We start from the raw sequence: 13,816 nt of genomic DNA on the forward strand, positions 1-13,816 counted from the left end.
AGATGTAAATTAAAAGTATTCAGATAAGACAAGAATCGTGCCTGATTATATTCGGCCCGATTATTCGGAGATAACTGGCTTCGCTTCCAAAAAATACCGAAATAGATTTCAATTTATTTTTCTATTTCTTTATATCTAAGCGAAGAAAACTATAAAATCTTGCGTCAACAGTCATATTTTCTAGGAGAAAAAGGATTTTAAACTGGCTCACTGTGTATAAACCAATCGTGTTGGGGGAATTCGAATAACAACGGTCACGAGTCCAAGAGTCAGATCCCGCCGTATAAAAGCTCAACGCAAGACAAGCCATTCATCTTTTCAGTCTACTCTTATCGCTCGTTGGACGCCTATTTGAAGAGACAGCATGTCGGAAAACGTCAAGCCTCAGGAAGCGTATCCCCTTAAGGGTCCTTACTCGACAGAAGTAGTCAAGGAATCGATTCAGAGGGAACAAGCTGGACATGGGCCATTTGCTTCTCATCCAAATCTGACTCGGACTGAAGGAGAAGGCGAGCCACTGAAGGATCCGCATAGGAACTTTCACTTTATGAGTCTAGGTAGGTTACCAACGTTGTCAGATGCTAGGCTGATCCTTTGTGTAGTGGGTCTAGCTTATGCGATTCTCAACTCATGGACGGCGATGGCTGTTTCTCTCTCGGTTGCCCTTCCCTCAGGCGGACCCACTGCAGTGATTTGGGGTATTGTACCATCTTTTATCGGTAATTTGGCAATGGCAGCGAGCATGGCGGAAATCTGCCATGTCTATCCAACCGCAGGTGGACAGTATCACTGGTCCGCTATCCTCACGCCTGCAAAGATGGCACCTGTGGGTTTGGATGGGACTTGTGCTCATGCTGACAATGTAGGCCATTTCTTGGATCTGTGGCTGGTTTGCAACTTCTGGTTGGGTCGCCCTTGCCGCTACCGCTGGCTCTCTTGCCGGCCAATTGATCACTGGCGTTATTGCTCTCCTGCATCCCAACTATAAGTCAGAAAGATGGCACATTTTCCTCATTTACATTGCCTACACACTTGGTGCTTGTTTTCTCAACATTTTCGGATTGAGAATTTTGCCAAAAATCAATCAAGCAGCCATCTTTTGGTAAGTTTTGATGTCGTGAGGGTGTTGTGCCAACAATGGATAGGTCTCTGAGTGGAGCGGTTGTGATTATCATTGTCTGCCTGTCTACTGCATCTCCCCATTTCCAGTCGGGAGACTTTGTCTTTCGTAAATTCATCAATACCACTGGGTGGCCTAATGGCGTTGCTTGGATTCTAGGTCTTTTACAAAGTTCGTATCGTCAGTCTACATTGAATTGGACGTGCCAACACGACTGCAGGTTCTTTTGGACTCACAGGTTATGACGCTGTCTCACACATGGTCGAAGAGATGCCACTCCCTCACATCAATGCTCCTAGAACGATGATGCTGGCTGTCTGTATTGGTGCTTCCAGCTCTTTTATCTTTCTCATCTGCCTATTGTTCTCCATTAGTGATATCGAATCTGTCAATACGTCTTCCGCAGGTGCACTCTTAGAATCCATGTATCAGGCTACAAACTCCAAGGCAGGAGCTGTTTGCTTGCAAGTGCGTCTTTGTCCACTCCAATACCTAGCTCATGGCATTCAGATATTTCCAATTATCGCCATGGCTTTTACTGCCCAAGGCCTTATGACTGCCTCTTCTCGAATGGTTTACGCTTTTGCTCGAGATGGAGGACTCCCCTTCTCTCGTATCTTTTCTAGGATGGACCGCAACGGAGTCCCAGTCCACGCCGTCCTCTTCACCACCGTCCTTGTCATTGTCTTTGGCTGCATCTACCTTGGTTCTAGCACAGCATTGAATGCCATTCTGTCCAGTTCTGTTGTCTTTTTGAATGTATCTTATTCTATTCCCAGTAGGTATTGGAGTATCCAAATTTTCGCTCTATTGATTAACTTGCAGTTCTCTTGGTTCTTGTACGAGGTCGTCATATCCTCCATCCTCCATCCCTTCCCGAACCTACCTTCACGTTAGGGCCCATCCTTGGTCCTCTTTGTAATTGTGTAGGTGGCAGAGCAAGGCGTGGTGACAGCGATTGATAAGTTATAGGTTGGCCTTGGCTTCACAATCCTCACCACTGTCTTCTTCCTGTTCCCTCCCGAGCTTCCCGTTAGTGGTACCAATATGAACTATGCGGTTGTGGTCTTTGGTCTTATCTGTGCGTTGCTGAGAATGCCCCCTTGGGGCTTCTGAACCAGATGCTGATGGCTTTCTAGTTATTGTCTCTGTCATTACATGGATTGTTGACGGCCGCAAAAACTTTATTGGCCCCAGAGATCTTGGTGCTCTTCTTGAACTCGCTCGCTCAGAAGTGGACGCTACAAAAGTCAATCTGTATACCTCTCAAGGCCACGAAAATCAGCTGAGTTTGCAGGAAAATGGGTCGACTTTGCCTTCTTCAAATGACAAGTCTGTAAGGACAACAGTCATGTAAAGAGCATAATCATTCAATTTGGGTGATGGGAGAGAGAGTGTGTGTCTGACAGTGGGAAAATAATGGTAATAACTTCCGCTATGCAGAGTCACAAGTTTGCTATGGTGTTTTTTCTGGATGTATCGTTGGTAATACTGCTTATTGGTTTGGGCTGAGTTATGTGGCTGTCAGTGGTTGGCTCGTTAGCAACGTAACTGTCTACGACTATAAGATCAAGAGAATTGTTTAAAAGTTTGACAAAACTTCATAGACCATCACGCGCTCTTACAAGTACAGCTTCTGTTAGTAGTTCCTAGGATGAACTGATCCAAAGTATTTCTGTTGAGTAAGGCATTGTATTCCAGATATACAACCCTATCCAAAGCAAGTTAATAGAGGAGATTGTCGTTTTCCAAACATCTCAAATGCATTACTTTGTGGTATTGACTCGAAAGGAGAGTTTGCATCAACATATTACTACCCAAGTAAGTAGTCTCGACAAGAAGTATGGAACAAGTCTTACATTTCTGTGCAAAGATTCAGTCGTCAATCGTTCACACTCGTCGAGGGTTATACTTTGGTGTTGCACCTGCTGCCAAGGGCACGTCATCCAAGCGAGCTCCTAAGGATCTTACCTAAGTGATCTGGCATGAACCAACTTCTGTCAGAGTCCAAAACAATGAGTATCTAATGTTTTAGCACAGAAGAGGCATAAGCAATGGGTCAAAACGCATCCGAAGAGAGATGTGAGTATATCGAGCTCAAAATGATAATGTCATCATAAGGGCGCGGCTACCTTACCTGGGTTTGTATTGACCATAGAAAGATGTTACTCTTCATAAGCTTTCCACTGACCAGATTCAAGCCTCTTCTTAGTCCACATTAGAACCACCAAATCCAAGGCCTTCAGTAGCTCTAGGATACCAGGTTGAAAGTTTGCGTGACTATACTAGTTCTTCATATTCCACGTTGCTTGCTTTTCTCGTATTGCTGTCATCCCTAGACATCTTACAAAGCCACAGGAGATCTTCGACTTAGTAAAACAAACTAACCACCCACAGAACTGCTTGCTGCGTAGCAATCAAAGCATGTCATGAAAGACCTAGATAGTCACTGACGAGCCGATGATATGCACTAATCAACTCACCCGTTATGGTCTCCGACTTTCTCAAAGATAAACATAGTTCTTTTCATGAATATATAGAAATGTAAAATAATTGAATTGTATGGCGGTTAATGAGTTTAACAAAACCGGGGCCCCACATCTCGCTTCTAGAACCACAGTGTTAAGGAATGATCATGTTCCTTTAAGAAGCCATTTATCATCATCCGCATTTCTACAACGTTTTCAACAAACAGGCCATACTTTTCTATTGCGCTGCTGGATTGACTTGAAACAAGGATAGCCATGCCGTCCCCACTAGATAACCTGACATCTCCCTCCCTCCGATCGACCTCTGCCCCGCTAGAATCTAACTTGGTCGCACCTAAGCCGTTATCTATACAAAAACGAATGTCGCCTGTAGAACCATTTCCTGCCACATTGCATTCACATATAGGGCAAAAGTCTCTCCAGTTTGACCATGTCCGGGGACTATCTGTTGCAGCATCAGAACCGAACAGACCATCTTCTGTCGGGAATGCCCAAAGATCAAGTACTCCTAGTAGAAGCAAAGCTATGGGCCTTCAAGAGACACTCAAGAAGCAAGCTTCTGTAGCAGTTAAGAAGAGGACAGGCGCAGTTCTTGGACGAGGGTACGTCTTTGCATTTGAATGAATATCATTAATATCAGCATGTAGCTACATTTTAAAGACAGGTCAGCAGAATTCCAGGTAAGAGATCAAGTGTCAGCTTACAATTATAATATCAATGCAGATCACTTTCCAACTGGTCGCGCTACTGACTTGGAGGTCAATATTCAAGGCGCTCCTAACTTTCGTGCGCCAGACGAGGAAGGTCTCAATGTCTTTGGTGTAGGTCCACAACAGCTTGCTCCTGATTATATGATGACTCTTGTTTTTATATAGGTAGCGCAGCCAACTTCGGCTGGAATCAAGGCTATCCTCACGCTCTTGGACTGCCAACCGTATCATCCTCATAAACATGTTCGTAAAGGCTCAGCGGCTGTTTATAATCCTCCATCTGCGCTTGGAGCAAGGCGTCCTTCACGAGGTGAATCACCTCTTCGTCCTGCTACGCCTGATAAGACTACATCTATTGAGGGAAAAGAGCCACAAGGTAGAGCTATCTGGTTTAGTACTCGAGAGGAGACTTTGAGTGAGTAACTGTTCTTCACCAATATTATGACTAACAAAACATGTTTATAGTATATTGGTACATCCCGTATTCACTGTTCATTCGGACGCGGTGCTAATAAAATTTCAGTAATGGACGCCCTTATGTGCTTCGTGACGCTTCAAACCCTTACCAAACGCTTGCTTTCTCCGATCGAGCCAGCAATCTAGAAGACATTGAACGCCGCCTCAAACTCGATATACTCGATGAAGCTCGTAGATATGGAGGTATGATTTTAACTCACGATGAAATCCCAGGAGGCGCAATCATTCCCACATGGGTGGGAGTAGATGAGGAGAGTATACAGACACCCAAGGAGGTATGGGAAGACATGAAAAAGAACGGATGGAGAGTTGATTATTGGCGAATTCCCATTGCGCCCGACACCCCTATTGAGGTATGTTGTTTTGACGAAATAACTCAAAAAGCTGATAACTGGGTACAGCACAACTATCTTGATGCTTACGTCCCAGTACTGCAAAATGCTGATCCTTTGACTACTGCGTTGGTGTTCAATTGTGGCATGGGCGTTGTTCGAAGTTGGTTTCTTTCTCTTTTCACTGCTTTGGCTGTTAATAGAAAATTAGCTACATTCGCCATGTGTGCTGTTATGCTAGTCAGAAGAAAGCAGTTATTGCTTCAAGGTTTCGAGGACCCATTTGATAATGTCACATCCACAGGATTTTCAACGGTAAACAATTCCAGTTGCTTTGGTTGAGCTAGCTGACCATATGATCAAGTCTTCTCCCATGATCCCTCAAGCAGCCCAATTCAAACTGCAGGCTTCTCTTCAGCAATCTTTCAACAAAAGTTTGTTAAAAATTACTCAAATACTAAATCAAAGTACGATCTTTTCTAACCTCTGATAATGTGTGGAATTGATATATCCTGGCAGATCTTCCCTCAAAGCACCCTTCGACAGCCATTGACCTTCTAACCACCCAGCCCGCCCTTCTTGAGCAGCTCTGTAAAGCTCATATGGGAAATTATCAGATTGTCCTTTCTCTATTATCTAGCCTGGATCAAGGCAAGCCAATGAAACAGCTTGTAGATGCAATCATTGATTCTTGTGAGATTTATCCGAGCAAATATTATACAACACTGATGCTCAACAGGCGACGCTGTGATTAATCTTCGTGAGAATGTTATCAAAGAACGTATCAAATACAGTGTAGCCGCCATGGAGGACAAGAAGCGCCAAATTCACCTTGAAAGAGCCCTTCGTTCGCTTGAACAATACTTTGACTTGATCGTCTTCGCCGCTTACGTAGATGAAGAGAATGCCGGCCAAACAGGCGTTACTTTTTCAACCTTCCTCAAGAATCGTCCCGAGATATGGAACCAGATTAAAATCTTGAGAAGAAGTGGTGGAAATAGACTGTCTGCATTCGCTCCTGTCAGTAATTTGAGTATTATTTCGAGATCAAGTGATCTTGGAGACGCTACAGACTCAAGGAGAGACCTGGAGTTACAAGGAGGTAAAGTACTAGGTGACGAATGGGCGGAGCATGTTGTGACAAATAGGAATGGGATTATGCTTCGAGCTTCGTAAGTCTGGTCGTATTTCTGGAAAGTGATGTTTAGTGCTGATGTTGATTCAAGTACTCTCCTCGTGAGAATGGTTACATGTTCATCCTTGAGGAATGGCTAACAGTTGTTGCAGAAATCCGATCTCTGGCTAACTGAATCTGCATCCTCCAACGAAGGTGTTCGTGGCGCTATAGGTTTTCGCCAAATCAAAGGGACAACCATCTATGCCACTGGACAGCCTACCCAAGATGCTATCTCAACAATTCTTTCCATTGTGCACCAAAAATGGCCCAACGTTGAAAGCATTATTTGGATATGTCTGAGAGAGGAACCCTTAGTGATGATTAATGGTGAGTACTTTTTAAGAATGAAATACCAACATCTTGCAGGCTCTCCTTTCTGCCTTCGTCGAGACAGCACTGCTCTCCGAAACATTCGCGACTACTCTGGCGTTTCTGCCTCTCGACTTGAAATGCTTGAGCAGCGTCTTAAGAGCGATGTCATTGCTGAAATCGACCAGTTTCAAGGCCATGTGTTGCTCCATACAGAGACGGCTGATGGGCAAGTCGTCCCTGTATGGGAAGGTGCTGACAAGACAGATGTGGCGTCATTACGGGAGGTAATGGATGATGCAGCAGCGGCATCAAAGGATGTGGAACTCAGTTTTGTTAGAATACCCATTACTTCAGAATCCTCTCCAGATGTAAGCCATTCTTTCTCCTTTGGAAAGGTAAGTTGAACAACTGTCTTCTAACAATCAATGTTTTACTAGTTCCATGATATCACAGAGCTCTTGAATTTATGTACACGTACTAACTTTTCTTCATCCGCGATCATTCTGAACGATCAACTCGGTCGCGGCCGAAGTAGCACAACGTCCGTCATTGTACTTCTCATACAACGGTGGCTCAAGGAGGGGCGTAGGGCCGAACAAACCCCGAGGACATTTTCAAGTGCCAGACCATCGATGCTGCGAAAACGAACAAGTAACAGGGTTACAAGGACCAGTTGGCAGATTATTAACAGCGTCCTGAGAGTTATCAAAAATGGATTGGATGTCAAACAAGTATGTCCTTTTTGCTGAAATTTGTGTTAATGTAGTGTAGGCAGTGGACGAAGCTATTGATGCAACAGCGGCTCAGTTCAACCTTCGGCAAGCCATAGAAGATCTCTACATCCAAAGCTCAGAAGCTTCTGAGCCTGAGAAAAAGAGGAAGCTTACTGAAAAAGGTAACCTCTCCGGTTTTATAGTGGATTGCCCACTTATGTTAGTGCAGGGCTGTACTATTTGAGGCGATATTATCATCTGCTGCTTTTCGCAGCATATCTTGACGACACATCACCTGCAGAAGAAAACCCTTTTTCTTTCGAATCTTTTGTAAAACACCGTCCAGTGTTCAAAACTTTAGAGAAAGAGCTTGATTCTGGTGGCTTGGGAAGTCTCGCGCCGATTGAAAAAATGGGGCCTGCTGACGGGATGGCTGTAAGTGTGTCTCATTTCGGCAGTACAATGCAGTCTGACATCGTTTTGTAAAGCTTCCAGATGAAGTTACTCAAGTTGTAGCCAACCGATCGGGCGCTATCCTCTCTGCTCAAACTATTCTCAAATCAGATTTTTTCTCAGGTCTTCAAGAGCAAAGTCTTCCTGAGTACGTTGTTATGTAGAGCTAGGATTATGCTGCTTGCTAATGTGCCTATTATAGACGAGTAGATGGTGCGGCTAATTATCGACGCCTACCTATTATCTGTCGTGGTAAGCCAGGAGATGGGGTTGAAGGAAAATGTCGTGTCCATGGGACCGGGTAAGCTATATCTCTACAATTCTGACATACCAAGCTGAAAGACGGTCATACCATAGGATGCCTTCCTCTGAAGGGTGAGCCTTATCGTATGCAAATGAGACACTTATTCTTTTTAACAGCTTACGCAACGCTTTAAAAATGATGGATGCAGGACCCAATGGGTCTAGAACCGTTCTGTGGACTTCTTTAAGAGAAGAACCAGTGCTCGTAAGGCTTTACTTGCTGGTTTGATTTCGTATCGGAAGGTCTGATTTTGAGCTTTTTGAAGTATGTTAACTCTAGGCCGCACGTCTTGCGTTTGGTCGACAAGCCTTTAACTAACCTAGAGTAAGTAATAAGTTTTGTTGACTAACAGACGAATTGAAATTATACCATTAGGACCACTGGAGTCACTGCGGCTGTGGTTGAGAGGATGGAGGTGGCGATGAAGCAAGATGTTCTGAGAGAACTACGACAATCTGAAGATCAACGCATACTGCTCCATGATGAAATGGAAACAAAACCGGGTGTTTATGAAATTATCCCCATTTGGGAGACTTTAAGGGAGGAAGACGTCATGACGCCAAGGGAATTATACGAAAGTGTCATTAAGGAAGGCTATAAGGTTGATTACATGCGAGTAGCCATTGTGCGTACATTGCTAGAAAGAAAGAGATAAGAAGAAGATCGTTGATGAGTTGTAGACCGACGAACAGGCTCCTCTGCCTACAAGCTTACAAGTTTTGGTCAACAGAGTTGCCCAAGGTTTGACCCAAGGCACTGATTTTGTGTAAGTAACAGTGAACGTGAGGTAGGCTCCTACTCATTCTGCCATGATTCAGATTCAATTGTCAGATGGGGCGAGGGAGAACCACAACCGGGATGACCCTTGCATCTCTTGTTGCTACTATTACATTGGATGAATCTCCCATTGATGCTGAAAATCAGACTGACAGCAATGAGGATGATAATGATGATGATGAAGCTGAAGATAACGAAGTGATGAATGAAGCCGCTCAGTATATGAACGGTGAGAGTTATTTATCCACAAGTCCGAAAATTATCTAATGAAGTCTGACTAGGCGAATATAAATCGATTCTTCAACTGGTTACGGTCATGAGTCGCGGCAAAGGTGATCACAGAACTAGTACGCAGTTGGAAAAGCACTGATTATGAGACAGAGGCCAAGCGAATCACAGATCGCGCAATCGATTTGATGCAAGGCGTACAAAATCTCAGAAAATCAGTATATACGTAGGTCGATTGTGTTGATACAATGCTTACTACTGATACTGTGAGTTAGGTTCAAACTCCAAGTAGATGCTGCCGAGCCGGGGTCTGTCAAACACCGGACACAGCTGAATAGAGCTATTAACTACCTCTACCGATGTACGTCTCAGTTGCTCTTTGTTATTCAGAAGTTAGGCATTTCTGATACCTTTTGCAGATGGGGCATTGATTGTTCTTGCCAATTTCTTATTAGAAATGAAAGAGAAAGGCGTCTCACTCAATCGAGCCGACTTTCCAGCTTGGTTTACAAAGCATCGAGAAATCAGAACAATTCTTAGTCGTGCATCGCTTGACTAATTTGTGAAGCTATGTGCGAAATGCTGCACATGAAAGACTCTCATATGATATTATGATCGCTGACGATATGGTAACTGCCTAGATGTTTCTTCATATGCCTTGGTTATTATTGTAATGCAATAGAATCATGCATATATGATCTCGTGTTCCTTCTTCTTGCTCTATTCATACCCTTGCTGGTTATGTTGCCCGTATCCATTCATCTGGCTGGATTCGCCATTTTGCTGACCAGATAATTGCTCCATATTCATCATCATCTGGTATTGCGAAGCAAAACGAGGATTTATAGCAACTCCGGATGGTACAGGGGCCTGTTGAGGGAACATTGGCAATGGCATACCAATAGAAGGCTGATTAGGTTGATAAACATTTTGAGAATCTTGCCCTGGAGCGTGAGGATAAGCCATCATTTGCGAAAAAGAGCCCAAGTCAGGTATAACAGGTTGTTGCCATGCATTGAAATATGGCTGTGGAGGTTGAAAATATGCTTGTTGGTTTTGCATAGGGTTGAGGGGTAAGGGAAAAAATTGACGGTCGTTTCCTTGGGGTCCATTCCTGCCTCGGCCACGACCACGATCTCTACCTTGTCCTCTACGTCCACGACTGTTCAGATCTCTATTGCCACCTAAAGAATACCCATCATACACACTGCCCGCATTAGACCTGGCGCCGTCGACTGATTGATCCAAGTGGAGGGGCGAGCAATCAGTGCGAGGAGTTTCAACGAAACTTGAGGTTTTGGGCTGTCTCCTTTTCCCCTTTTTGTTCTTTCTGTTTCTCTTGGCTGCAGCTTCTATCTCATCGTCGGACCACTCTTGTTCATCCTCGCCAATTTCCTCGTCATAAATATTGGATGCATCAGAGCCCTTGAGACGAGGATCATGAAGAGCACTCATGTTGACAAAAGATCGGTACAAGGGATTGAGAGGGTAGAACAAACGGGTTCCAGATGCAAGGGAATCCAGTTCTGGATATGGATGGGGAGGCGGAGGGAGACGGACACTGTAGAAGGGGGAAGTAAGGGGTCCAAACGTCTCATGGATCTACAAAACGTGTGAGACTGAATCAATAATTGGATTAATCGCGACTTACAATGCCTAATACCCGTCCATTCTCCCAGCAAAGAACACTGCCTTCTTCTAACCATCCTTCATCGTAATCGCCAGGACGTGATTGCAAAGCTCGAATGACGACAGTACCAGCAGACGAGAAATTTGATTGTGCAGGCTGAGGTTTTTGAGCATCTTCTGTTTGTACTGATGTATCTCTGTCTTGAATAGACTCAATTGACATATCACCTACTGCTTCACCATCTTTTGCAAGGTTTCCTTGATCTTTCGTAGTGACAGAAGTCGCCATATGTGCTCTACCTTGCTTATTCAAGTCTTCTTGGACTATCTTCTCCTTTTGCTCATTCACCCAGGCCTCCACTTTTTTTTCTCTCATCCAGCTCACAACATCACCAGCCAGGCTCAAGCCCTGTCCTTGAGGCAGCCTAGAAAGAGGAGGTTGAAGAACGGGAGGAAGAGGAGCTTCGTGGGTTGACAAGATAACGGCACCTCCGGACGGACCTGCATCATCTTCGTCATCTTCCATAAATTCAAAGCCAAAGTTGCCTGCTCCGGCGAAGTAATCATCCACATTTTCAATTTCCGACTCTGAATCAGACGCAACATCAATTTGTGTGTCTCCAATATCATTTTTTTGGCCAGTTAAGGCATCCAGCTCAGACTTGAGTGCCTTATGTTCCTCCTCCGTCATAGGCTTCTCTGGATTAGTATCAAGCTTTTCATCTGATTCCTCTTCACTACTTGACTCGAATTCACTTGAAGAGTCTGAGTCAATAGATTTCTCACCATCTCCTGCTATTTCCCTTGCCTTTTGACCTAAACCCTCATCTTTAGTCGGGTTCAGTTTCCGATCCTCCTCAATTATCTTTCGCTTTTCGGCAGCAGTCATGTCGATAGGAGGGATGGAGCCTACGACTTCATCATTAGCTACCATCTCCATGATGACGGCCAAGTCTTGAGGGATATCAGAAGGTGCTATAAACGATGGTGGAGCAGGATTAGTCGATGAGGATGTTATTGCTCCACTGGAAGATTGAATAGGCGCTCTTTCTCCTTGGTCCTCAGCAGTGCCCTCCCGCTCAGGCTCATGACCAGCCCAGTCACTATAAATTATATCTGGTTTTTGATTTGACATGATGCTGGTTTTTTTGATTCAGAAATGTTAAAGTCAAAGTTGCGCAAAGTTTTAAATATTGTTAAAGCTGAAGCTTTGAAAGTGGAGGTCAGGAACAGAAAAATAAAATAAAATAATTTTTTTGGAGGGGGGCTCTCACATGGGAAAAGGATGAATATCACTGCACTTGAAATTGATTTTGAATTTATTTTTGATACTTGGCAATCAAGTTTATACAAGTTCCAAGGTTTTTTGGGTCATGTGGAAGCTGAACAATGTAGTGGCTTGCAACCATATTGCAAGGTTATTCTCTGAACCATACTTTTGACTATCTTCGCATACTGAGGGTAGAAGCAGCCTCGAGGTAGGTCCAAGATCCTCAGACCTCGTCATTATTTGTTTCAATCCTTGCACTTTCCTAGCTAGATGAATCGTACGATAGCAAAAAGCCTTCAATCGTGAAGATCAGAACCAGAATTGTGAAATGGAAATATTGGCGAATGTGTCGGAGCTGCTGAGAGAAGACAAGCACCAAGAGCGTAAAAAGATGTTGAAGAGGAGATCAAAGTAAAACGGAAAACCGACAGGAATCTCAAATGGCGCAGATTACCTAGTTTCCATCAGCAAAATGTTAGCGAAACGCAACATAATGTTTTCCTACCCATTGTGACATCGTTGAAGCTTGAATCAGAAGAATGTATTCTGGTACGAAGACCTTGCTAGTCTTATTGAAGGAGATCTGGTCGCAACTGAGACAGTAGCAAACATATTGAATTATCTCCATTGGATCTTGGTAATTGATGTCTTCGTGCTCGTATATTAGCAAGGATCCCATCGCCGTTTATTGTTATGTCAAAGCCTGCAAATGATCCTCAACCATTAGCGACATTGTTGATACAACTTTAGTAAAACCCCAAGACGTTATCGCAGCCAAGTATGAGTAAAGACGTTCTCCCATGTTTCGGTATTCGGGTCCAGTCTTACAGCTGTTGCGATGCGGTCGGACGCTTTGGGTTTGCCAGAAAAACTCCATTAGTACGCTTCTGCGATTCTCAGTGATGACAAACAGCAAGTTTAGTTGTAAATCTGTCGAATAACTGTACAATGCCGTGAGCCGTTGACCACAGAAGCTTTCTCTTTGAGCTGTTTTTGTTACCTAGCGATGGTGCTAATGTCAAGGATGCACTTCTCTCTATTTATAGAAGGGAGGAGAGGTGTAAAAGAATAAAAATCTTGCTCAAGAAAAGAAAAAGACAAAATAATTATTTCAATTAGATTTTGACAAAATAGATGTCAAAAGGTTGTGAAATTTTGATTCCGCTTTCTCTCTTGTTATCAGGCTCATTTTCAGATGAACCTCCAATTCATTTTGAACTTGTATAAGATTTATATACCATTGTGATTCAACCTCTCCTTGACTTTACAACATTTGACCAGTTTAGCATATAAAATGGCCGCAACACCATCAATGGAAGAGTACCGCGGTACGTTTTTCCTAATAAAGCTGAGATGAGAGTTGACCTCCTCCCTTTCGTCTTTTCAATCATTGAAAAATGACTTTTCGTGTTCATTTCCTCGCTGGTAACCCTTGAATTCATTCCGCTCAAACGATCTTATCTATATGTCCATCCCTTCCTTCGCCGTATCTTCTTTCGTTTAATTTGAATGAGCAGCTCGAATTCAGGCTCGAGAGAAACACATTCATGAATCTTGGATTAAGGCCATGGAGGCTCGAATAGTCAGGGATGAGCTCACCAAATGTTACCGAGGGGAAGGAGTAAATTCATTACAGAACTGCAAACATTTGGCAGAGATGTATGTTGGTATGGTTAGGGATAACAAGGTGGGCCCTATCTTTGTTGATGGTTAAGGCGGGTTAGAGGAGGGTTTCTACTTTCCCACAACATCAGCATTCAACGAGCTTAAATAGACGAGTGTCACTAATATGTGACTTAGGTCAAAGGCTACAAACAAGTAGAAG

The 13,816-nt window shown here is 43.7% G+C and overlaps 4 protein-coding genes across 4 annotated transcripts; 3 read left to right on the forward strand and 1 right to left on the reverse strand.

Annotated features, from left to right (window-relative positions):
• Positions 1 to 364: 364 nt before the first annotated feature.
• On the forward strand, positions 365 to 2,477 carry L203_102151 (uncharacterized protein; the record flags this gene model as incomplete). The annotated part of the gene is made up of 9 exons (XM_066211579.1): positions 365 to 557; positions 603 to 760; positions 867 to 1,102; positions 1,146 to 1,291; positions 1,341 to 1,588; positions 1,631 to 1,898; positions 1,946 to 2,046; positions 2,093 to 2,201; positions 2,260 to 2,477. 9 exons carry the CDS (start codon positions 365 to 367, stop codon positions 2,475 to 2,477), a joined length of 1,677 nt encoding a protein of 558 aa, XP_066067676.1.
• Positions 2,478 to 3,864: 1,387 nt separating this feature from the next.
• On the forward strand, positions 3,865 to 9,651 carry L203_102152 (uncharacterized protein; the record flags this gene model as incomplete). The annotated part of the gene is made up of 29 exons (XM_066211580.1): positions 3,865 to 4,211; positions 4,257 to 4,273; positions 4,333 to 4,430; positions 4,485 to 4,734; positions 4,785 to 4,791; positions 4,843 to 5,149; positions 5,198 to 5,291; positions 5,340 to 5,443; positions 5,493 to 5,595; positions 5,648 to 5,821; positions 5,868 to 6,300; positions 6,355 to 6,364; positions 6,416 to 6,985; positions 7,055 to 7,158; positions 7,207 to 7,348; positions 7,425 to 7,512; positions 7,560 to 7,765; positions 7,819 to 7,931; positions 7,986 to 8,084; positions 8,141 to 8,158; positions 8,204 to 8,291; positions 8,353 to 8,411; positions 8,463 to 8,712; positions 8,768 to 8,853; positions 8,906 to 9,093; positions 9,146 to 9,196; positions 9,246 to 9,318; positions 9,368 to 9,453; positions 9,512 to 9,651. 29 exons carry the CDS (start codon positions 3,865 to 3,867, stop codon positions 9,649 to 9,651), a joined length of 4,305 nt encoding a protein of 1,434 aa, XP_066067677.1.
• Positions 9,652 to 9,812: 161 nt separating this feature from the next.
• Positions 9,813 to 11,856, reverse strand: L203_102153 (uncharacterized protein; the record flags this gene model as incomplete). The annotated part of the gene is made up of 2 exons (XM_066211581.1): positions 9,813 to 10,694; positions 10,744 to 11,856. The coding sequence occupies 2 exons, from the start codon at positions 11,854 to 11,856 to the stop codon at positions 9,813 to 9,815; spliced, it is 1,995 nt and encodes a 664-aa protein (XP_066067678.1).
• A 1,429-nt stretch (positions 11,857 to 13,285) lies between these two features.
• On the forward strand, positions 13,286 to 13,705 carry L203_102154 (uncharacterized protein; the record flags this gene model as incomplete). The annotated part of the gene is made up of 2 exons (XM_066211582.1): positions 13,286 to 13,319; positions 13,509 to 13,705. 2 exons carry the CDS (start codon positions 13,286 to 13,288, stop codon positions 13,703 to 13,705), a joined length of 231 nt encoding a protein of 76 aa, XP_066067679.1.
• Between the last annotated feature and the right edge of the window lie 111 nt (positions 13,706 to 13,816).

The sequence above is a fragment of the Cryptococcus depauperatus genome, chromosome 2 (assembly GCF_001720195.1).
Source record: "Cryptococcus depauperatus CBS 7841 chromosome 2, complete sequence".
Lineage (NCBI taxonomy): Eukaryota > Fungi > Basidiomycota > Tremellomycetes > Tremellales > Cryptococcaceae > Cryptococcus > Cryptococcus depauperatus.